General features: G+C 58.0%; 2 protein-coding genes and 1 long non-coding RNA gene across 7 annotated transcripts in view; 1 reads left to right on the top strand and 2 right to left on the bottom strand.

Annotated features, from left to right (window-relative positions):
- Positions 1-75: 75 nt before the first annotated feature.
- Positions 76-18,788, bottom strand: TNS2 (tensin 2). Of its 4 annotated transcripts, none has more exons than XM_019419480.2 (29): positions 18,540-18,788; positions 11,595-11,703; positions 11,061-11,098; positions 10,138-10,176; positions 9,784-9,822; positions 9,587-9,636; positions 9,208-9,379; positions 8,874-8,924; positions 8,446-8,568; positions 8,294-8,358; positions 7,354-7,437; positions 6,778-6,890; positions 6,624-6,684; positions 6,280-6,355; positions 5,897-6,026; positions 5,751-5,816; positions 5,562-5,675; positions 4,164-5,375; positions 3,871-4,021; positions 3,165-3,754; positions 2,961-3,050; positions 2,491-2,616; positions 2,177-2,269; positions 1,997-2,074; positions 1,751-1,828; positions 1,180-1,348; positions 1,030-1,098; positions 853-882; positions 76-721 (listed from the first exon to the last, which is right to left on the bottom strand). In XM_019419480.2, the coding sequence occupies exons 1-29, from the start codon at positions 18,612-18,614 to the stop codon at positions 583-585; spliced, it is 4,230 nt and encodes a 1,409-aa protein (XP_019275025.2). In that variant the 5' UTR covers positions 18,615-18,788; the 3' UTR covers positions 76-582. The 4 variants fall into 4 exon arrangements, with proteins under 4 accessions (XP_019275025.2, XP_019275024.2, XP_019275026.2 ...); XM_019419479.2 differs by lacking the exon at positions 18,540-18,788 and adding an exon at positions 16,094-16,253; XM_019419481.2 differs by lacking the exon at positions 18,540-18,788 and adding an exon at positions 13,315-13,538.
- Positions 9,211-23,452, top strand: LOC128775037 (uncharacterized). The gene is made up of 2 exons (XR_008419622.1): positions 9,211-9,324; positions 23,195-23,452. It is a non-coding gene; the product is annotated as an uncharacterized LOC128775037 (long non-coding RNA).
- Positions 20,386-23,841, bottom strand: part of EIF4B (eukaryotic translation initiation factor 4B) — a 29,985-nt gene continuing 26,529 nt past the window's right edge. For both annotated transcript variants that reach the window (XM_019419483.2, XM_019419482.2), the window contains exons 13-15: positions 23,298-23,403; positions 22,941-23,013; positions 20,386-22,546 (exon numbers count right to left, since the gene is read on the bottom strand). In XM_019419483.2, coding sequence (XP_019275028.1) covers positions 22,466-22,546; positions 22,941-23,013; positions 23,298-23,403 — 260 coding nt within the window. In that variant the 3' untranslated portion in view covers positions 20,386-22,465. The remainder of the gene's footprint in view (positions 22,547-22,940; positions 23,014-23,297; positions 23,404-23,841) is intronic.

The raw sequence follows: 23,841 nt of genomic DNA on the forward strand, positions 1-23,841 counted from the left end.
CCCCCAAGAAGCCCCCAAGTGCCCCGAGGAGATGCTTTGACCTTCCCATGAACAAGGTACAACTCCAATTCTGAGTAAATGTTATAGAATTTCTTTATTAGACAAAAATAGACTCTTTCCCCCCCCTTTTCATGTGATCCCACTCTGATCTCTCTGCTCAGAGGGGGAGGCGGAGGAGGGCGTGCCTTGCTCCCCACACCTCTTCCCCCTCTCCCTGCCAGGCTGGGACCTGCAGCTGGGTGGAGCTGGCAGGCCCGCTTTCCCCTCTGGGCTGATGTTCTCTTCTCGTGCAGGTGGGGCTGTCCAGATCCCCTCCAGGGCTCAACCGCTCATGCCTCCTCACCCTTCACACACCCATCTCTGCCATCTGCTCACGTGCAAGGTCATCTCACAGGCCCATCCACTTGGCTTAGCAGGCTGGGGGCAGGGAAGGAGAGCAGTGTCCCAGGCTGATGCCCACTCCCCATTCCTAAGGGAGGGGCTGGCTCCTGGGTCTCCCCGGCCCAGGCCAGGGGAAGTGAGGACTGTGGGGTGCTGAGAGGTGCGCGGTGTTGAAGTGGGCTCTGAGCTTGTGGCCTTCCTTCACTTTCTCTGACCCAGTAGGACTTTGGTGATGAAGGTGACAATGGCACCAGCAGGCTGATCTGGGTCAAGCTCTGCAAAGAGGTGACACACGTTCTCCCAGGGACTTCCCGGCTTCTTGGCCACGAAACCAAAGATCCTAGGGGCACAGAGGCAGTGTGGGGAGGGGGCTCAGCATGCCTTCCACAAAGGACTGCAAAGCCAGGGGTGGGGAGGAAGGCAGCGCCTCTGTCCCAGGGAGGGAAGAGATGCACCCGTGGGGAGGCTTACTTGGAGGTGGTCCCGTCGGGGTTGGTCCATCTGCAGAAAAAGAAGAACCGTGACGGAATGCACCCAGGGTCTGGCTACCGGAGGAGGAGGGCTGGGGCAGGGGACTTTCTGGTCTGGGGGAACCTGACGGGAGCGTGGAGTTATGGGAGCAAAGAAAGGGTCGAGAGGGAGGCTCACCTCCGGTCCTGAGGATCAGTGCTGCAGAAGGTGATGCTGTTCACTGGATAATGGCGGCGAAAGAAGAGCCTGCAAGGAGGATCGTGGGGAAAGTCACAACCGGAACCGGGGGTCCCTAGGGTCCCCCAGGGGCTGGGCGCACACACTCACTTCCTTTGGTTGTCCGTCAGCGTAATGCCCTGGGCTGAGACCTTGAAGTGCACGATGGCTGGGGTTGGCCGGGGGCTGCAGCTCAGAGCTGCAGAGCTGGCCCGGGCCACCGCTTGGGGGCCCGTCAGTGACTCTGTCTCCACTGAGGTCAGGTAGAGCACGCTGCAGGCTATGAGGGCAAGAGAGGGCTGGAGGGGAGCGCCGGCTCTGCCAGCACCCAGGTCTGTCTTCCCCTATCGCCCCCCACCGCCAGCTCTTTCTTGCGCCTTCCCCAGCTAGTGCTGCTCAAAATTCGTTAGAATCCAGGTCACTTGTTAAAAAGGCAGATCCTGCGACTCTGCCAGATCTACAGTCGGAAATGCTCGAAAGAGGCCTGACAATCTGCATTCTAACAAGCCTCCCTCCAAAGATTTTCATGTTCATGAATTTGAGGTCCTAGACTGAGGACCCCCTTTCCCACCCCCACTGCAAATATAGGGGCCCACCCACCTCAGGGCCTTTCAGTGCCCCGTGCCTGCACACGTAGGACCCCACTTTGCACCCAGGGAGAGAAGGGAGGGAGAGGTCCTACCGGCACCCTGACGTAGGAGGTCGGCTGCTGTGCTCATGTTGGCCGGCACTGGGGTCTCTGGAGTCTCCTCTAGAGGATCTGGGGGCAATGAGGGCCAACAGGGAAGGTCAGCAGGGAGTCACGTTCCCTAGGAGCTGGAGAACTCTGTTGTCCCAAGGGAAGGCAGGCTGGGAGCCAGGACCTGGGGATGCTGCCTTGGGCTGCAGCGGGTGAGGAGAGGCGGGAGGGCAGATCACAAGCACCCACCTTTGCTGGGGATGCGCAGGCAGCAGGGCAGGGACAGTGGGGAGATGGAGTGCTGGGACACCAGGGCCGACAGGCTGCCTGCAGGGGGAGGTGACAGAAGCCCTGAGGTGCCCACAGGTATCCCCCCCTCCCCAGCTCTCCCTCCACCCTCCTGAGACCCCCTTGGCCCCTGTGCCTCACCAAAGTAGGGCTCACTGGGACAGCCTTTGATCTTCACCCCTTTGGGCCCAGTCTCAATGAGAAAATGACGGACCAGCTGTTCCAAGGGGTCCCCTGAGGGGAGGGGAGGAGGCCGGGTGGAGAGGAGAGAAGAAATAGACTTTATCAGATTCCAGATTCCAGTTTTCTCCTGTGCTGGGATTCTTTCCAGCGCCGGAGAGGTCACTTCCTGCCTCTCCCCACCAAGAAGTGGCATGGCCTACCCTGCCTTGTCTTGTCTCTGGTGCCTCCCCCCCCACTCCACTCCCCTTCTCCCCCGTGTGGGCATTCTTTACCTTTCCAGGGTTGGGCGCTGGGTGGAGGTGTGGCCACTTTGAGGGCCAGCCCGTAGGCTCCTTGGAATGAATGACTGTCCCTGATCAGGAAGGCCCCAGGGTCCTTGTCCTTCAGCAGAGCAATGGCTGGGGGGAGGTGGGAGAAGTTTTCACAGTGGTGGATTGAGCCCCAAGTAGCCCCTCTCTACCTCTGCTACCCAAGCTCCCTAGGCCTTTCACCCTAACAGCCGTGGTGTTTTGGGGCACCTGGGGATGGAACTTCAGAGTTAAAAGGGTATTGACAGTGTTGAGTTGAAACCTCCGTGGGCCCAGAGCCCAGAACCACCTGCTAGTGAGAGACTGCCTGGGGTAAACCTGCTGAGACAGGGAGGAGGCACTAAGGGTGTTAACTGGAAGGATGGGTTCTTAAGCCAAGACAGAGCCCCAGAGGGGCTATAAAACGGGAGGGGTGGGGCAGGCTGCCTTCTCACCTTGGTCACGGGACAGGTGTGGTTTGTACCAGAACTTGGATGTATCCTGGACGAACTTGACATTGCTCTGGCTCTCTTGCATAGGGGGCTCTAGGACAGGGAGGGACCGAGCTTGGCCCAGTGCTTCCCAGTGCCCGTGCCATGCCCCTCCTTGGCAGACAGGGTTCTCCCAAGGGGGCCCCACCCTCCCCAAGGCCTTTATACCTGGGGGTTGGGGGACATTATCCGGGAGCAGAGGTGCAAAGGTGACATGGTGACTGGTGCCTCTGGCTGGTGGTGATGCCTGCTCTGGGCCCCAGGGTCCTGGCTGTTGCCCAGGTCCCAGCAAATGGCGTTTCTCGGGAAGTGGGGGCTGGGTGGGGCCGTTGACATCATAGGATGCAGCCAGGGGGAAGGCAGGCGTGGGTGAGCTCTGAGGCGGCTCTGGGCTGGCCACAAGCCAGGGCATCTGGGTAGGCACAGGGGTGAGGGGGGACCCATCCGGGCTATCTGGAGGGTCTCGAAGTCCCTGCCAGGGGGCATGGCGGAGGCCAGGCAGTGTGGTGGGCACAGGGCCCCTCGGACTGGCGCTGTCTGAGCGGCTCCCCGGGCTCTTCTCCTGAGGCCAGTCCTTGGGTGAGCTGGGCGGGGAGGTGGGGGAGAAGGGGCCAGGGGCTGGAAGCTCAAGCCCGCTTCTCGCTGGCAGCTCGGGAGCCTTTTCAGCGGTTCCCTGGGGAACGGACGGCAAAGCCTCGCCAGGACTTAGTCTCTGAGTGGGCACCAAGGTGGGGGACGTGGTGTCCTGCCGTCGGGTGCTGCAGTTTGGGAGGGCGGGCAGGTGGTCAGTACATTGGTAGGGCTGCGGAGCCCCCATGTGAGCTGCCCCCACCCCCAGCTTCAGTGCCTGAACAGCCCCGGCCCCTCTGTATACCTTTCCTTGCCCTGGACTGGGCTGCTGGTGTGCAGGGGCGTGGAGGGACCAGACAGCTCAGAAGAGGCACTGCACTGAGCATCACAGGGAGACCGAGGCAGGGTGCTGTGCCCGCTGGGGCCCTCCCTCCAGGATGCTGGCTCAGGTGATTCTGTAGGGAAGGTGGGAGAAGGGGCCGTGAGCCGGAAAAGTCCCTTTTGTCTGGCTTAGCTCTCTCATTCTGCACCTTCCCCCACCTTCCATCTTCCAGAACCCTCCTCTTCCCCGGGCACTCCCCACCCCAATGCCCTCACCTGCAGATGCCAAGGCTCCTGCGGGGGCCAGGTGCCCAGGCATGGGGTACCTGTCCCCTCCCTCCTCTGCAGGGATCTCGTAGCTCAGCTTCCTGGATTGTGGGTAGGGCGGGCTGCCCGGGGAAATGGAGCCAGCCCGTGGGGAGTGGGCACCGGAACTGGAATACCCTCTGCCCTCACCTGAAGAGCCACAGCTATGAGGCACCCGGCCATATGCTGGGCAGTAACTGGGAACGGCTCCTCCATAGCCATATGTCACCAGGGCAGGATACCCTGGATGCCCATACCTGCCTTCAGGGCACAGGGCGTAGGAGCAGCCCTCATGCCCTTCCTCGCCTGCCTTGGGTGGCTTCAGGCAGCTGTAGTCGGGCATCGGGGTGTGGTGATGCCCGCAGGCAGGCACCAGCAGGGGCAGTGGGTGCCCGGACCGCACCGGGTGCAGGAGAGCCTTGCCAGCCTCGCCCGCCCACCCCTCTCCAGCCTCCCTCTCCAGCCTCAGCCCATATAGGGCTGCAGTGGGCAGCGCCAGCTTCTCCTCACAGGCGGGGCAGGAGCACAGGGCAGGCATCCCAGGGTCCTCCACGATCACCACCTCCCGGTAGCCTGGGGAACGGTAGCCGAAGTCCCCGTTGGCTGGTTTCCCCAGCTCAGGGGGGTAGGGATACGGCCCCTCAGACAGGGATCGGCAGAGGCGCCTCTTCTCCACAGAGGCCTCGGCGTAGCCCTGGGGGTGCCCCTCGTAGCCCCCATAGGCCAGCCGCCGCCTGTCCAGGGTTCCCTCTGGCCGGTAGTAGCCCCCATTGGGGACCCCGCAGGGCTCCCGGTAGCCCTGGCGGCAGGAGCAGTGGCGGCTGAGGCTGGGTCTGTGGCCTGAATACACTCCGAGGTGGGGGCCTCCGCCCACGGGCGGCTGCTCTTCGTCATCCAGGATGGCCGTCTCGCGCCCGGCTCCCCGGCCCCCACCGGCCACTCCACAGCCTCCCAGGAGGCGGTCTAGCTCCTGTCGTTCCGCAGCCGTTGGGGGTGGCCGGCCAGGGGACTCGGCAGCCGGCTCCGTGGTCAGTGTGGACGAATGGCCGGAGTCGCTGCTGACAGAGAGCATGGGGGGTGGAGGTGGCTCTGGAGAGGGCGCCGGTGGGCTCTGGCGGGGGGCCCGCTGCACCTGGGCGTAAGGACTGCCATCCAGGGGTCCCCGGGTGTGTGTCGGGGAGCCTGAGTGGGGACAGGACCAGGGAGGGAGGGCAAGCAGGAAGAAAGGAGAGAGAGGGAGTCAAAGAGAGGGAACAGTGCAGGGGACTCCACTTCAGGGGTGTCCCTCGGGAGGGGGATCTGCCTGGGAGGAAGGAGTGTGCCCCTCAAACCTCCACCTCCCACCGCCCCTGGGCCTGCCCCACACACCGTCCACGCTGTCCTCGTGGTGCTGATTGAAGTTCTCGTAGGAGTCCCAGCGCACGGCAGGCTCTGCCGTGTTGTAGTCAACAGAGACCGAGGGGTCGTTCCGTGGGGTGTTGCCTGTGGAACGGGCCGCCCAGGTGTTGAGAAAACGGACAGACAGCCTTTAGCCCTGACCCAAGGCTTGGCTCTTACCTTTGATCTTTTCAGGGCTGGAGGAGAAGACGAACTCCACCGAGGCTTGGAAGGGGAACCTCTCATCTGCGGGGAGTGGCCGTGAGGAGCCGGGCCCCTGCCCACCCTCACCTGGGCTCCAGCCCCCACATCCGTCTCCAACTCACCAGCCCAGGCCTCGTCCAGCTGGTCCTTGGGGAAGGTGAGCCGTGGTCCGTGGATGGTGCATGTGTGGAACTGGACTCGGAACACGAGGGTCCGGTCTGTCCCCCGGCCACCCTTGTGATAGCAGGTCACCTGGATGAGGGAAAGGAGACTAGGGGTCAGGCCCTCCTGTCCACTTGCGTCTCCTCTGTGCTTCCACCCTGGGGACTGTCTGGCCGCAGCGCTGCCTGGGGCCTCAACCTCAAGGTGGCCCCTCCCCCATCTAGGGGACTAGCTTTCCACCCTCCAATCTGCCTTGAATTGATGAGTCCCCAGAGACTGTGCAGCAGGCAGGATACACCACCACCCCTTGCACCCCTGCCCCTTCCCAGGATGGTCCCCTCACCATGACATCGCCTTTGAGGAGGAGGGCTGGCTCCAGGCTGATGCAGAGCTGTTGCGGCCCAGGGCCTGCAATGTGACTGAGGAAGGAAGGAAGAGGCACAGGCTGAGTCAGAGGCACTCGGGCTGGGGTGGGGAGCTATGAAGAGTCAGGAGGGACTTGGGAGATTGGAGTCCGAGCCCTGAGCCAGAGACCTTTAGCCTGAACATCAGCCTCTCCATCTGTAAAATGGATTCCATGATGGCCAACGTTTTTAGGTGCAGTGGCAGGAACCGGAGGACCCTGTGTCTGGGGAGGCTGGAGGAACAGGAATGCGGGGAGCAGGGGCCTGGGAAGAGAGCACTCACTAGATTCCAGATGTGTAGACAAGCTGCATGGACTGGTAGATCTTGAGGAAGGGCTGGAAGCCTGGAGGGACAGGAAGGAGAAGGCATGTGGGGCTTGCTGAATGGAGGGGGTGGGGACGGCCCTCCTTGTGGAGCACACCCCAGGCAGACTCACCTGTGCCAGGTTCAAAGGCTGGCAGCACGGGCACAAGCACATAGTGCAGGAAGAGAGGGCTGCTGTTCATTCTGATGGAGCCGGACAGGAGGCCGCTGAAGTAGCTGATATATCTGGCAGGGGGTGTGTCAGAACATAAGCCCCTTCCTCTGGAGGCCCCTTTGTATCATTTCAGCTATGCTCACCACCACCCGCCTCCCCCCCACTTGGAAAGCCTGCCCTTCTTAGCACTTTCCTCACATCTTCCAGCTCACGAGAAAGTTCTTCCTTGCATCTAACCTCAATCCTTCTTGCTGTCCCAAAGGTTTGTACTTGCTGGCCCCTCTGGCTAGAATGCTCTTCCCCCAGATCTCTCCTTCCCGTCACAGAGATGGGTTCTGACTGTCCTGCAAGTCTCTCTTTACCACAAGCTCCATGAGAGCAAGGACCGTGTTTGTTCTGAATTCTCAGCACCTGACAGTGCCTGGTACACAGAAGGCGCTCCATTAAGGTATGCTGTATGAGCGAGAGAATCTCGGCCTTGGCAGCCACGGAGGGAGCCTGCTCCTCCAACCCATCCCTACCCAGGCTGCTCACCGGCGCTGGGAGGGCTGCAGCTCCGCGGCCACCTTGTCCTCACAGAACTTCCTCATGGTAAGCGTAGCCAATGCCTGGTCCGCCCTGGGGACAGCAGGACCAGCGTGGGGGATTAGGGGCTGGTATCCAAGCTGGCCTCTCAACCCTAAGCCCCAGGATAGGGAGGAGATGTGTGATCCCCCCCAAGGCTAGAGGAAGCCCAGAGTGGTGGTGAAGAGGACTAGAAACCCCACAGACAGTCACTTTACTAGTTGTTGGGCCTCAGGCAAGTGCTCCCTGAGTTTTAGTTTCCTCCTCTGTAAAATGGGGAAATAAGACCATGCTATAGGTTGGGTTTTTGGCTCCCCAAAAGATATGTACCTCTGAATGTGATCTTATTTGGAAATAGGGTCGCTGCAGATGGAATTAGTTAAGATGTTATACTGGAGGAGGAATGAGCCCTTAATCCAATATGATTGGTGTCCTTAGAAGGAGAGAAGAGACAGACAGACAGACACACACACAGGAAGAAAGCCATGTGACGACCAAGGCAGAGAGTGGAGTGACGCAGCTGCAGGCTAAGGAACACCAGGGACTGCTGGTCACCACCAGAAGCTAGAAAGAGGCAAGGCAGGGCTCTACCCAGAGTCTCCACGGGAGTGCAGAGCTGCTGACACTTCGATTTTAGACTCCCAGCCTCCAGAGCGGAGACAACACATTTATGTTGTCTCTAGCCACTTAGTTTGTGATACTTTGTTACAGCAGCCCTAGGAAACTGACAAAAATCCTCTGCTGGGAATGGTGGAGGAGGTACAAGCGAGAAAAAGGAGGTGGAAAGGCCAAGTTTATGGTAAATGGCTCTCCCAACACAGAGGCGGGCTCCAGGGAGAAGGGATCATCTCGGCCAACTGGGGGAGGCAGGACACTGGGGAGGGGCCAGTCAGGGGTCAGGGAGTCTCACCCTGCAGAGATCTTGCTGTAGTGCATGTAGGCAGAGACGATGACCCCGAGCTTGCCCTTGCTCCCCTGAGGGTAGAAAGATAGGGATGCAGGGCCTGCTGAGGCCTCAAGCTGAGGTCACCCCGGCCCTGTGAACCCCAGGTCCCAGCTCACCTTGCAGTACAGTACAACCACGTGCTGTGGGTCAGCACTGAGCCACGTCTCCATGGCTTTGCAGATGGAACACAGCTTGTCTAGGGGGGGCGCATGCAGCTCAGGCCAACCGAAGTCCTGGACCTGGGGGGGGCGCAGGGGTACAACTGAGGGTGGGGGCCACAAGCAAAGAGACATGGGTGGGGATGGAAAAGGGACCAGGTGTAGGGGTCGGTGGGGGCCAACCAAAGTCAAGAGACTGTTGGTTGTCCACGACAGGCTCAACACTTTCCTCATGGGTACAATGGGGTTGATACCCGCTGCACCATGCTTTGGAGTGTCTCAAGTAAGAAGTCACCTGGGAAGGTGCCAACTGCTACTATTAATAAGGAGGAGCTGGGGGCTTGTTGGGGTGGGAGTTGAGTTTAATGGCTTTAATCCCCTCCTACCTTGGGGTTTAGGCGGGTCAGGTCATGTCTTTTCTCTGAAAGGTTGAAGAGCTGCAAGTAAAGAGGGCACTTTAGACGGAAGTGACCTTGGGCAGCGGGTGGCGAGGCGCGGTCCCCTGCTGCGACCCTAAGCAGTCTTTCTCCCAAACGAGGACGGCGCTAAGGCCCGGCCTAGCTACGACCGCCCAGCGGGGGCGTTCCCTATCGGCTCCGGCGGCCCCGAGGCCCCGCCCCCTAGGCCCGCGCCTCCGTGAGTTTGTCGTCAGGCAGCAGCTCCGCCCATCTGGGCCTCCCAGTCCTCTCATTGGCTGACTGCGGAAGGCCCCGCCCTCACCAGGTACTTGTCGCGGTGCTTGGATTGCAGCACGTGAGCCAGCTCGCGCAGGTGTCCCCGGTGTCGCTGCTCGTCGGGCCGCGCGGGGAAGGCGGCAGCCAGGATCCGCTCCGTCACGTAAGTGAGGTCCAAGTCCCAGCGGCGCTCCATAAGCGGGTCCAGGCTGAAGCTCCTGGGGAGGGGGCAAAGCCTGCGTCAGGCACGAGGGCGAGGCTCCGGGGGCAGATGGGAGGGGAGGGCGAGGCCTCGGGGTCCCGAGGGTAGGTGGGGCCGCTCGGGGGCGGGGTGGGGGGGCTGCCTAGGAGAGCTTTGCTGGGGGGGGTGCGGTGCGGCGCTGCGCCGGGTTGAGGTATGGGACCACCCCGGCGCCCTCACTTACCTGGGCAGAGTGTTGCGCTGCTTTGAGTGGTTTAGAGACTTGGTGGATCCCTGGTGGACGAGATGAGACGGTGCACATCTCTTTGGGTGCCCCCCACTCTAGGCTCCCCGCTCCAGAGTCCCGTGAACTTTCGTAAGATACCTGGGTCCGTACTCCCAGAGCTACCTGCTTCCGCCCCCTCCGCCAGCATCACTTACCAGGTGCTCTATGCGCCTCACGGGGGCCGTGTTTCTCCGCTAGAGGGAGACGGAGGAGGAAAAGGGGGCGGTTAGGGCGGGGGTAGGGACCAGTCTGCGCCTGGGGATGGTGGAAAGGGCACGCCGGGCTTCCTGTGGGGGCTGCACCGGGCCAAGGGAGAGGAGTCCTAACCCCCAGCAGGGCCAAGGGCAAGAAGATCAGAGGGCTCATTTTTTTCCTGTCCCTCAGGATGACCGGCACCCACAGCAGTCCATTCAAGCTAACCTCCTGGGGGCCCTCTCTGTGGCCACCAGACCTTTGGACACCTCAGCCAGGTTCCTTGCCACTCCCACCCCATCTCAGAGCACACTCACCAGCTCCGCTGGAGGCAAAGCCTGACAGGACGAAGTCACCTGGAAGGAGACCCGAGTGAGGGGCTGAGCTCCTGCTGAAATGGGGTCTCCTGGGCTTGACGATGGGGCTACCCCTCAGCTTCAGCAAGAAGGTGGAGGGGCTGTCAGCAGATGGGCACACACTCCAGCTGAGGTTCCTCTATTTAAGGGAGCCTCCCCTCTGGCCTCTCTGGTCCCCCACCCCTAGGCCCCCCACTTGTTGCTCTTGGCTCCCAGCCCCCTGCCCACACAGACCCCCATTCATCCAGCTGCGGGGCAGGAGTTATATATAGAGCCATGTAGGCAGGCCATGGCCAGGGACGGACACTGGCCTCTTTCACCGGGAGACCCCGCCCCTGGGCACACAGCTCCCCCAGGCCAACTCCAAGGCCCTGGGACCCCCCGCACTGCAGGAGGAGGACGAGGGAACCTCCTCAGAGATGGGGCTGCCTCAGGTCCCCAGTGGACAGTGGTGCTATCTACAGCTTGTACCTTCCGCCCGGCCTTTCCAGGGCCCAGGACGAGACCCACCCAGGCATCCTGAGGACCCTTCCCCAGAGGGAAGGCACAGCCCATCCGGCTACCCAGTCTTTGAAATCCTGCTCCCCCACCCACCCACCCCACCCTTCCTCGTCCTCATTCTCCTCCTCTTCCCCACCCCCATCCTCTCGCCAGCTGCAGCCTGGGCACAGCACCAAGACAAACCCTGTCTCCTGTCCACCCGCCTGGGCCAGCCCTCCAGGGGGTGGAGTAGGGTGGTTCTTAAAGGGCCCAGTACAGCACCCTCTCCCACTCCGGCAGGGGTTCCCCCATGATGAGAGGGGCTGCGGTTGATGCTGATGTGGCTGGAGAAGCCTGTTTCAGAGGAAGAGACTCTAGTCCTCCTCCCCCAGTCAAGTACCCACCTTTGCTTCACATTTTCTGTGTGTTGCCACCTTGCAAACTAGAGAGGGATGGTGGGGAGAAGAGAGGGGTTAGCAGGCACATACTGGGGTAGCCCTCCCCCTCTCCCCAGGCCCTGGAACCAGATCCTGGGATTTCCAAGACTGTTGAGATGGAATGGGGGAGCAGGGGCAGAGTTCAAGGGAAGTGTCAGGCAGCAGGGTAGTACGCTCAGGCCAGGGAGGGAGGGGGCAAGGGCTAATGTTCCAGGGTGACTGGGGGTGAGGGGGGAGGGAGGGAAGTCCCCATCACAGGTCCACTGGGGAGGCAATGGAGAGGACTGGGTCTCCTGGGTTGGGGCGGGAGTGTCCGTCATGGGGACAAGGGCAGTTTGGAGGGGAGGCAGCTCCCCGTGACGGACACCCTCTTGGTTCCCATGCTGTCCAGGGGGCAGCATGCACATTACGGTTTGAACTCTTTGTGAGTCTACCCGCTGGAGTTGTGCACACAATGGTGCTGGGTTAGAGGCTCTCAGGGTCACAGGACAGGCACCTCACCTCTGCATGAGACGCCAGTTCCATCGATGGTCACCTTACACACTGCACAGACTGGTGGTTTCTTCCGGAAGACCTTCTCCCGGAAGCTGTGTGGCTCGGCTTTCCTAGGCTAGGGACGGAAGGACACACAGGCAGAGGTGTCAGTTCTCAGTGGACCCATCTCTGGGACTAGCTGGGGTCTTAGCACTACCCTGGTTTCTTTCTCCTCCATCCTGATAAAGCCCCTAAACTCCTAAGACACACTTGGTCACAGCTGTTTCTTGGCTTTTATGGGGCCTGTCCTTGATGGTATGTGGAATCTGCCCCCTTGCATCACCCCAGATGGGTCACCTCCTCTCTGAGGGTCACTCGGGACCCTCGTATGGTGTGTGAAACCCTCGCGGTCACTGCCACACCAGGTGCTAGAGCTTTCCTCCTGATCTGGGAGGTGGGGGGGTGCTCTCTGACTTTCTTCTATGAGGGTTCTCCATTTCTCCTCCCATTTTGCCTTCCCCAGATGGAGGTCCCTGTGGAGAGTGAGCAGGAGGGGGTCCAGAAATGAACGTAGAATGTCAGTCACGCAGCACCCAGACTGACCTGGCGGGGAGTGGCCTGAGCCAGTCCTACTCCCCTGGCTCCCGCTGTCCCCGTGCTCCAGACAGCTGACATGCCCTCCTCCCCCTACTGTCAGAACAACATGTTTACTCATTGTGCATTGAGGCGGCAGGCAGCAATTGTGTAAGGAGGGGGTGGTAATGCTGGAGAGACAGGCAGACAGAGGCACGACATTGGGGAAAATGTTCAGCTGCCTTGCTACTTCTGGATGTAGTGAGCACCCTGTCACTTGAGGTTCAAGTGGGATTCCAGCATGGAATGGGGGAAGGGGTGGGCTAGATGCCCTCTTGGGCCTCTCCCCACCCAGAGTGCAGTGAGGCAGGGATGCCCCGTTATGGCCCTCATCCCCCTCCCTCCACTGTGGGTTCACTCCACTCATCTTCTGTCCATATGCCTCCTCTCCCTTCTACCCATTTTTCTCTTCCCTCAAGTGTTCAAGCTCCCCCCCCCCTCCATAATATTATCTCATGTTGCCCTGAGCTGCTTCTTTTGGGGTATGGCTGATAAAATATGGGGAAATGGAGTCATAGGCATCCAGGCCCCCCATCCTGGGGACCCAGGCAGCACTTTTGGTCTCTTGGCTGTCCCCCAAGAACCTGGATTAAACCCAACCTGAACTCTTATGGGCCAGCCTTGCTGGACCCGTTAGGAAACTCGGGTGCATTCTGACATTAACGGCATGCACTGATGATGTCAGGGGAAAGTCCCAGTGTCTAAAGCACTTCTGAGACCTGGCCACCCCTCTCCCTTCGCCACCTCCACCCCATTTCTCCCAAACTTCTGAGCTCAGGGAAGGGGCCTGATCTCGGCCCTGCCCTGGGGCTCCCCGGTAGTACCTGGAAAAGTCCTACAATGAAGTATACCTGAATGCAGGTTTAGGGGGCCAGGATCCCCAGGGTTGGCCTGAATTAGAGCAGGGAAGTTGGAGGAGGGAAAGTGAACACCAGGTTCTGCTTTAATCCAAACTTCTGCTGCTCACACCACAGCTCTGGCTATTCCAAAGGGGCACAGTAGTGAGGGGATTTGGGGGAAGGGGAAAAGGTTCTGGCCTGAGTCCTGGTCCCCTCCCCCACTGCCCACCCCTCCACCCCTGCCCCTCCTCTGCCCAGCCAGCGGGCACTCCTACCCTGCTGGTGGCCCGGCTGCTGTCCCTCCTCCCCAGGGCTCTGAGCAGCCTCTCCACGGGGCCGCTGGACTTCATGATGTCCGGGCGGCTGGCTGGGGTGCCGACTGCGGGCCTGAACAATGCTGGGGCCCGGCCCGGGGCTTCCTGGAAGCGGCCTGGCGGAGGCAGCCGCTTCCCCTGGGTGGAGGGTAGGCTGTCTGGCTGGTGTGAGGAGAAGCCCGGCCCTGGAAGTGGAGGGGAGTGCAGGCGGGAAAGGGGCAGGTCGCTGCTCCAGGAAGTGGGGGGGGGGGGGGAGGGAGGATGTGGGGGAGGCCAGGAGATCAGATTCCCAGGATCTACCCTGCTGGGAGTGTCAGCCCAGGATCTTTTGCCCCCCAGCCCCTTGCTGTGGAGCTGCCCCTTGCCCGGGGGATCCACCCTATCCAGGGATGAGCAAGGATCCTGAGATCCAGCCCCCAGTGGAGTGGGGTGGGGGTAGGGTGGGAATTTAGGTCTCCTGCAGGGCTCAAGGGCCAGTGGGGAACACTGTGTCCCAGGCCAGGCCAGGCCAGTCTCCCAGCCTGAACTCTCAGGTTCTCAGGGGACTTCTGGTGGGGAGGAAGGGGGAGCTGGGAATCACTACCCCAGCCAGCTCAGAATCGGGGTGCATCCTGAGGGGCCGGGGAAAATAGGACTGAGAGCCAGCTTCCTGCCTCAGTTTCACTGGTTGTGAAGTATAGGAAAAGGAAAGCATTCACTGGTTCTCTCCTGCCGCCCCCATACGCACTGGAAGGCCTGCTTCCAGCCACAAGATTGTTCTGCCCACAGGAGTGAGCCATTCTCCTGCTCCAGCCCAAGGCATTTGAGGCTCTTCTCCTGAGAGCACCCCACCCGCTCTGCTCCTGACAGTTATCCCCTCTGTTCCCCCATTCCATGGCTTGTTCGTGCTAGACCTCCCAGTCCCTAGCCCCTCTTTCCAGCCCTGCTGTGTAGGCCCTTCACCCAGACCCTAGGGCTGGGCCCTATGCCCCCTGCCCCCCAAAGCCTGAGTACTACCTTCATGGCTCTCCTAGCTCTGCTCTCCTTCCTCAGCAGCTGTCCCAGGTCCTAAGGACTGGACAGACCCCCCCCCCCCCCCCCCCGCCCCACCTCCCAACACATACTCCACCCCCCTCTGTGGGCCTCCTACCTCCCTCCTGGGAACATGGCCAACTTCCTGTCCCAAGAGTCAAGGGAAGGAGGTGGACTGGAGCCTTGGAAGTGGGGGGTGGGGGGGGGGCAGTAATCTTCCAAAAATAAATGGGGTTAAGGGCCAGGGGTCCTCAGCCCCAAGCCTTGGACAGCAGCCCTTTGACCGGCTGGAGCTGTCACTTGAAAGAACGCGCAAATATGCCTCCCCTCATTTGCATGGTATTTACTGAATGTACCGGTGCTCAGCCTTCTCCCACTTGGTCCTTAGACCTCCCTCTCCCTCCTTCAGGCCCAAGGGACTGGTCTAATCCTGCCTTCTCTGGGATGAGCCCCCTTAGGAGAGCCCACTCAGGACACTTCTTTGGACTTGCCTGGCATGGGCCTGGCCTGAGGCTTTGCCCTTGAAGATTTAATTCTCCTTCCAAGTCAGGAAGTCTGTCCCCGGGGTACCTTGGCCAGAGGGAGGTATCTCCGTGGCCAGGCTTGGGCCCCTAGCGTGTAACTGGAGAGGGGGCACTGGCTCTGCAACCCACTCCTATCCCACCAACCCTGGCTGGGTCCCAGGACATTCCAGGCCCCTGGCCAGTGTGGGCAACTGGGCCTGGCCTGGTCCAGTTCAGAGCCTTGCTGTAGGAGAAGCACTATGGTGGGTGTGTGGGTTGGGGTGCCTTTTCTGTGCCTCTTCATGCCCCTTCAGCATGCTTCTTTCTACACCTGCTGCCTCCACAGGGGCTGAAAAGTCCCCTCACCTGGTAGTTCCTTCGTGGGGGACTCATTAACCCGTGTTGGGTGGCCAGGAAAGAATGCCTTTGAGTCTCTCCCCACTCTGTGGGGGGCACCTCTGTAGTGAGATGGAGAGGGGGGAAACAGGGTTGAGAGGAAAAGGCACTCACCAGGGCAGGGCTGGGAAGGCATGGCCAGACCCCGGTAGGACCCTCACCCTACTCCTGCCTGGAACATTCCAGAGCCTGTCAGTCTCTCCCCCAGCCTGGCCCCCTCTCACTCCGAAGCCTTGGGTTTGTTTGGAGAAACCCCTCCACCCACACTCCCCCTTCCTGGAAAATAGCTGTGGTTGGATGAGAGGCTGGGAGCCCAGCCGCGGAGGAGGGGTGAGGCCCGGAGAAGGAGAGAGGGAGAGGCGGGATATATGAGTGTGCCCTGAGGGATCTAGAGAATTGAGGGGAGAAGCAGAAGGGGGGCGGACGAGTGGGGCTGGAAAATTGAAATGGGCCTCAGTGTCCCAGAAGTGAAGTAGAAAAAGAAAACCCTCGCGACGCACGTTCCCGGGGCCGGGCCGGCAGTTCCCACCCGGGTCCGGGGCCCCGCGTGTGGGGGCAACGTGCGCCCCGTGGCGGCGAGTGCGCCGGAGACGCGCGAGGGCGGGACGGCCGTGTGACCGCGGGCCCCGCCCCGCCCCCTGCTCCCTTTCCCGGCTTCCCGCGGCCCCCGGCCCCGGCCCCAGCCCCCCACCGCCCCCCACCCCGGCGGCCGCCCCGCGCCCCAGAGCCTCCGGGCGGCCCCGCGCCCCCTGGCGACCGGCCCCGGCCCCGCCCGGCCGCCGTGACGCACAGGCCGCCGCCCTCCCGCCCCGCGCCGCGCGGCCACTCACCTGCGGGGGGCGCCCGGCGGGGCGGGGGCGCGCCGGGGCGGGGCAGCAGCAGGGGGAGCCCCCGGACCGGCCCATCCTGCCGGGCCCGCGCCGAGCGGCCGCGGAGGAGGCGGAGGAGGCGGGAGCGGGCGCCGCGCTCGCCCGGGCTCCCTCCTGCGCCCGCCGCGCCCCGCGCCCCGCGCCCGCCCTCGCTCCCTCCCGCGCTGCTCTCCTCCCTCCTTCCCGGCTCCAATCCCCACGTTCCCCCGCTCCCCGCCCCTCGGCCTCCTCCTTCTCCCTCTCGTCGTCCCCACCTTCTCCTGCGGGCCCACGCTCCCCGGGGCGAGGAGGGACGCGGAGACTGGCGGAGGGGCGCTCGGGGACAGGAAGAGACCGGGATGGGGAGAGTGTGAGGAGGCGGACGCGCAGGACGCAGAGCCGAGAAACTCTCCGAGCCCCGGGGAGACTAGCCGGCAGGACACAGCAAGAAGCAAAACAAAACACAGGAACCAGACAGACGTAGAAGAAAAGCGGCCATGGGTCCAGAAGGCGTTAGAAACAGCCTCTCATCCGCCCCCTCCGCGGGGAGTATTTGGGATTGAGCCTGACCCCAAAGTCAGGACCCACCTACTCAAGGGGCGCCAGATTCAGACAAAGATACCTGCTGCCCCCTGTGTCCCCAGTCGCTGGACACCCTTCCCTAGTCCTCTGCCACAGGGGAGACGTCTAGGCCACCTATTGTCTCCAAAGGACTCGAAGCTGAGGAGCTCCACATCAAGTGCAAGCTCCCACCCCCTAAGCAGCTCCAGTCAGCCCATCATCCATCGCTCTGCTTTGGAACTGGACCTGGACGGTCATTCCCACTCCCTGACTCTGCTTATAAAGAAAGTCCTCCCTCCTCCTATATAACTCAAGTCACAGGTTTCCCAGTGGAGATGGAAGTTCATTCAGTCTGTGGTCTAATCTCATTCCCTTCTTTTCCAGGGTCAGGATCTGATACTGGTTAGAAACTAATGGGCCCTGGGGGTGATTTGAGTTGGGTCACCCTGGAGGGGAAGATAGAGGGAAGGGATGTCTTTTCAGAAACTGAATCTACTCCCATTCTCAGATTCACCAGTGTTCTCTAGTATTGAGTACTTCCTGGAACTCCCTCCTGCCCCCCCTCACCCTCCCCACTGAATTTTCCATGATGAAAACTGGTGTGTGTTGGGGGTGTGGATTCTGAGAAGCCAGTGCCCAGGGCTCAATGTCCAGTGCCTGCTCAAGGCAGCCAGTACAACCAGCTGCAAAGCCCTCTGTCCCTCCCTGTCTCAGCTCCCAACTGGGTCGTCTCTGCTCATCTTGCCTTTGGCAAAGGCTGGGAAGTCTGGTTCTGATTCCAATCTGGCAGCTGGGGGGAGAGGCACGGTGACAATGCGATCCCTCAGAGACTGGCATTTGGAAGGGGTGGGTGTGGCTGGGACTGGGGAGCCTAGAGCTTACTGCTCTTGGCTGAGTTGGTGTCCAGTAGGTCGTCTCAATCTCAGAGGTTAGAGCAGTGGGAACTGCTGGGAGCTGGAGGGAGGGCTGGGGGGTTGGAATGGGGTGCAGGAGGGAAGAGGTGGGGAGGCACTGGGAGGAGGGGAGAGGCAGGAGTTTTGGGTAAGCCCCAAGGAGAGTGACCGGGATCAGAGGCTAGCGGGAAGGGGGCAGGGTTGAAGGTCATTGTGTGTATTTTGGTAAGATTTGATTATGTAACCGAGACACATGAGGCATGAAAATTTGCTCGTTTCTTCGGAGTCTTAGCTAGTTTTTTAAAAATCGTGTCCTTTCCAGAGTTCATTAGGGTCTTTGGCTGGGTGCCTGGGATGCCTGCCGAAGGGGGTTAGTAGGTTCTATTTTTTTTTTTTTTTTAAGTAATCTCTACACCCCGTGTAGGGCTTGAACTCACTACCTTGAGATCAAGAGTTGCATGCTGTTCCTACTGAGCTAGCCAGATACCCCAAGTTCTAATGTTTAAAGGTACCAAGGAGAGACTGGTGCTCAGAGAAGAGGCACCTGATTGGATCCCAGAGAGGTAGGCAGGGCTTCAGCCTCACACTCATGCTGGTGTGGTTGTCCCTACGGAACTTTTGAGGTTTCAAGGAATTGGGAGAGTCATAAGATGGGCAGCTGAACTTTCAGCTCAGACTTGATTCCTGCTGTCAACCTGGGGACCAGGGGGCTGAGGGGGCTGGAGGAGGGAAGCTGATGAGGAAGGTTGAGAGTGAAAAATTATCCACAGGAGGTGGCTTGCTGGGAGTGCTGTGAACACGGGTGGCATATGGAGCCAGCCAGACATCCTGACTACCAGTTCAGAGCAACAGAAGCTTCAGAAGGGAGGGGAAAGGGAGAAGGAAGACAGGATGATGTTAGCAAAGGTGAAACAGCATTTCAGGAACAGTATCATGACCCCTTCTGACTCCTCCCTCCATGCAGGTTTTCTTACCTTGACTATGCAGAGGGCAGCCCATCTTGGGACCGAAGGCTGGACCCCCTCTTCCAAGGTCTGGGGTGATCCCATGCCTGCGACTGAGTGTGCTCAGATCCTTGGGGTGGGAGGGCTTTGAGGGGCATGGGCTATCCTGGCGGGGAGAGCACTGGGTCAGGAGGATTTGAGTGGAGGGTTTGGGCCCTGGGAACCAGGAAGAGCGGGGGAAGGGGCAGAGCTCACTCCAGAGGCGGATCTGCTGGCCAGGACAGAGGACAGAGGGTGTATTGTCCAACCGGGAGGTTGCTGCAGCTGGGTGTGGAGCAGCACAGCTCGCCTCTTCCAAACTCCTTTCTGGGGAGGCGGGAGGGTGAGGGAAGTCGAGTCCCCCCTTCACTTGTGGCCCTGGGGGCTATGACGGTTGCCAGGAGACAAGGTTTTATTTGAGAAATAATGCTTCCCAGGAGCAGATGTGTAGCTCTCCCACTTCCTGAGAAACCAGATGCTGTGAGCTTGCTTAGCACTTTAGGGGACGCCTTTGGCACTAACTGGGACCCTCATTGCCTTGGGATCCAGAGCCTGGTGCTTGATTCTGTTTAGGAGAAGCTAAGCTACGTGGACTTAACTCAGGATCCGAGCAGCCTAGAAGTGACCCTTGTAAAGTCGGATGCTATACCTGTACCCTTCTGATTTACGGTAGGTTGACAGGGCGCACCGGTCCTGGGATCTACTTCTGAAGATGGGGGTTGTACCAGCGCCTACCTTTCCCTTGGATTTCGAGTACCCTCTTGGGACACAGTACAGGGAGCTCCTTCTTTACCCTTCCTGTGCCCAACCAACATGAATCTCTCTGAAGTTAGCCTTTCCCACTCGTATTCTTTTATTTTTTGAGGTGGGGAGAGGAGGGAGAGAGCGTGCCAGCTGGGGAGGGGCAGAGAGAGGAGAGAATCCCAAGCAGGCTCTGTGCTCCACCCCACAAACCATGAGATCATGACCTGAGCCGAAAGCCGGACTGGGCCACCCAGGCGCTCCTAGTCTCCTTTCCATCGTCATTTACCCAGCCTCTGGCGAGTGGCTGGAAATGAGGGCTTGGAGAAAGTGGCAGACCGATGCGGGCAGTGGAGGTGGGTTCCACAGGCAGCCTGGGCAGCGGCCTGTTTCCTTCCCACCTAAAAGCTTCCTTTCCCACACGGAAAGCTGAGTCAGCACAGCATGCTGAGCCTCTTACCCCTCCACATCTGAAGAGATCAGTGCACCGGCAAGAACCACAACTGCAGTTGCTGCGATGGGCCTAGGAAAGCCACTTGTGTAGCTGGACTCCCGTGCCGGCAACCCCCCCCCCGCCCAATCTTCCCCCAAATTGTTGACTGAGCTTTCCTGAGCTTTCTCTGCTTCACCCCATCGTGACCTTAAGGATTCTCTGCCACGGTCCTAACCTCTTTCCTGCCTTGCAACACGGAATAGCCCATCTCTAGCCATTTGGAAATTTCCCACTGCATCTGGGGCCTCCGTTGTAACCCAGACCAGCTCATCAACAAGAACCCAGCCTGCCTGTGCCATGTAGCACGGAATGTGGAGGCAGTGCCTCTGCAGACTGCTGAGTGGAGGGTGGAGGCACGGCCTCCAGGCCATGAAGTAGGGAATGGACTGCAGGTACTTTCAAATATTAGTTACCACCAGGCAAAAATGCTGGAGGGGAGTGGATGCTAATTCCCAGTTCTTGGGCCTCAGTAAAGATTCCCCTGGTAACCCCACCCCTAGCCCAGGACAGTATCTAATGCCCAGAGGACTTCAGAGACAGGGGTGGGGAGCCTGTAAAGGCACAGGAGTGGAGTATATGGTCAAAAGAATTTCAGCATTGAAGTGAACTTTAAAGATCAGATTTATTTGGAGAAAACAAACAAAAAAAAAACACCCCACAACCCAAAGGATGGGATTTTACATCTCAAGACATCTCCCAGGTATTAAGTCTACAGATTACAAATCATTTTCATAGAAGATATTTTGTACAAATTTTACACGTATTAAGGAGCGGGACATAACCCGTTTCTGTTATAACGGGGGCAGGAGAGGGAAATGGGGAAAAAAAAAAAAACAACAAAAACAGCTTTTTTGGAGACAACTATTTGGAAGTAGACCTGTAGAGGGCAAACCCTACCTTTTCATCTACAGCAAATGATTTTTTTCAACCAAAAAAAACCAAAAAACAAAAAAACCCCAAAAACAAACCCCTTTCAGCCTTGGGTATCTCTAAAAGCCACTTCCTGGCTACTGGCCAATCCAAGCCAATTATTTAGTTACTTCACTTGGTAAGCCTCTTTATGTCCACTGGCTAAACGATTCATTCATTATGCCCACTGCTGCAGCACTCCTAAACCAACAGGTCTGCGTGGCCAGACAGGGTCTAATCTAGGACCGATGGGTGAAGGGCTTGTGAACGAGAGACTGAGATCACCCCGAAGGATGCCGTCTACCGGGCTGACGGTACAAAGGTGCACATAAAAGCAGGCAAGGTAAGCTATTGTGTTGCAAGAGAAACCAGGACCTTGTCACACAGTTCTCTCCATTATCATTTATTCTCTCAAGGGAAGCTAAAAAAACAAAAACAAAACAACAAAGAAACACAAACCCACCAAAAAACCACACATTGGTTGAGGCCACATCATCAATCCAAACATTGGTGTGGGATTTCAATGGAGAGAAGGAAACTTGTAAAAACAAAAAAAAGCCCCAATCAAGGTCATAAGAACGGCTCACAATTTGACCCTACTTATCCACCCTCACTCACCACCTAAGACCATTAATTCTATAATCTTCTGAGGTGTAAAAGGAGTCAAAGAAGTAGGAGCAGGAATGGAGGGAAGGAGTGAGAGTCAAAAGACATGAAGGAGCCAAGATTTGCTTGAGAAAAGCAGTGATTCCTCATTAGCTTCTGCTCCCTGGGGCGGGTCTAGAATGCCTAGATCACGTATGTGATTTAAATAGAAGCTGCTTTCTGGGAGGTGACAGCAAAAAGTAGCATTAAGATCAGAAGCCCAGGACAAGAGTCTACATTTTTAAAGCTTCAAGATTTCAGCAGAATGTAGATGGATGTGAACTTTCAGGAAGGATGGCGTTTAAGGAAGGGCAGAACCAGGACATACAAGACTTGGGAATTCCCATGACCCGTAAGTGCTTCCTGCTCCAGGAAGTAACCACTTGGTGTTTACTGGAGGTCATACCATTTCCCCTTATTACTGGTGCAAAATAATCCATCACCTCCCCACAGCTTCTTTTCAAACCACAACTTTTCCCACTTATTTTGGTCACCGAGCAGTCCCTATTCTTTTGTGGCCTATAGACTCACTCTCCACTACCCCCCTGGGGGGTAAAAATGAAGGAATTCCCCCTAGGCTGGCCCCAGTAACTCAGAATTAAGAGGGGCTGGCAGCCTCCTGGAGACTAAAAAACAACTTGAGAGACTAAGCCTACCTTTCCGAGGATGGAAAATTTATTCAGGTAATGTTTGAGAATTCATATGTGCCACAATAGGATATTAAGAATGAAAAGGTAGAACTCTCACTCTTCCTTAAACCTGTCCTACTGCCCAACCAGATCCAGACACTGCATCACTGTCACTGCCGTTTTGCTAAATGGAGGCCCCCAGGCACCAATCACACAGGCAACTGCATGTGTCGTAAAAATGCACAACTTTTCCATTAAAAGCTGTACGTCTCTTTCTCTCTGGCTACATTGGCGATTCTCCAGTTAGTTCAATACTTTAAAGGCTGCAGCAGCATGCAAAAGGATTTCATTTCATTTTGTTTTTTTGTTTTTTGTTTTTTTAAAAAAAAGTTAAGAAAGGTCTCCAGGAGATGGTGAGTTTTATTGTCTGGATAGAGGTTTGATTTGCTCTCGAATGTTCCAGGGTGGAGAGACTAGGAGAAAGCACAGGATGCAGAGGTCTATTCGGTGTAATCTTCTCCCTCGTTCTCATCTTCGCCATCAACGGAGAGAGCAGCATACTTGCTTGCAGAACTGAACTTCTGGAATAGACGAGTGAGAAAATCACCAAAGCCTTGAACTCGCACAACAAAACCCAAGAAACAGGACAATGATACTTGGGCAAAAGGGAGGGGCCAGGTCAGGCCCACCTCCTTGTTCATTAGCATTTTACGCTGGCCAGGAGTAGCTAGGGAGGCTAGGCCAGAGGCCCAGGTGTTCTAACAGGAGACCTCCACCTCCTTTTATCTTGGAGAGGGAGTAAGAGTAGTGAGACTACAAGGCAGAAAACTGGAAAAAACTAAGTTTCTTTTACAATTTCAAACAAGCAACGATGCCTGATTGACAATTTCCAACCACTCGGATTCCAGCCCCAAGCATAAAGGAGTTCAATGGCAAACGTGAGCTGAGGGAAATCTATTAGCATCTAACACTTACGGAAGCTGGATTTTCTTCAGGTTTCTTTGGCTCAGGTGCAGATCGGGAGTCTTGATCCTTTTTGCCATCTTTCCTGCAGAGATGTAAGTGTAAAACCATGTCTTTAGGAGAGGACTCTCACAACACCCACAAGCAGGTGGGAGGCACTGAACAGGCCCCTCCAGCCAACAGTGCTTGCTATCTGGACATTTTGCTTCCAGATTCTTGGAACTGTTAACTGTCCACACTGGTTGACTTTCCTTTGTTTACCATAGGAGATATGGCAACACTTGGAGAACCAAGAACTTCTTAACTACAGGGACACATGTATCCAGCATCAGATGAAAGATTACAAATGACAAGAGAGAACACCCATACCTATCTGACTCCTTCCAGTGGTCTTTGTTCCCTCCGTCTCCTGGACCACGGCTGGAGTTCCCACTTTGGCCTTTTGGGACACTCACCCCATCTACTTTGCTTTCATCTGTTTGTGTGAAGATGCAAAAATAAATTGAAGGCAAGTAAAATATTAAGTACTGTCCCTCTCCTAAGTATCCCTTCAGCTGCAGAAAAGTGTGCTCATGTGCACTGAGGGAAACTCAACCTCACCCCAACCCAGATTTCTCTCCTAAACCCTTCTTTCCACATTCCTTTCGCCCCCAAATAAGACCCACTAAAAAATTCCACTTCAGGGTTATGCCATCACGAAGAGAAAACTGGAAATAAGGACTATGACGCTGTTGTAGTGACCTTGGCCTTGCAGATGGTGACATTTCTAATCTGGACTGAGCATGTTAATTTCCTTCCGATTCTTTTTTTCCCCTTTCAAAGAAATGTTCTACCAGGAAAGGGCAGGACTCCATGCTTTTTCCAAAGAGACCACTTTTGCCCTCTACTGGCAAGAAAAGGCAGATAATCTAAG

This window comes from Panthera pardus, unplaced genomic scaffold (assembly GCF_024362965.1).
Source record: "Panthera pardus isolate Hobbes unplaced genomic scaffold, ASM2436296v1 HiC_scaffold_6, whole genome shotgun sequence".
In the NCBI taxonomy this organism is placed as follows: Eukaryota; Metazoa; Chordata; class Mammalia; order Carnivora; family Felidae; genus Panthera; species Panthera pardus.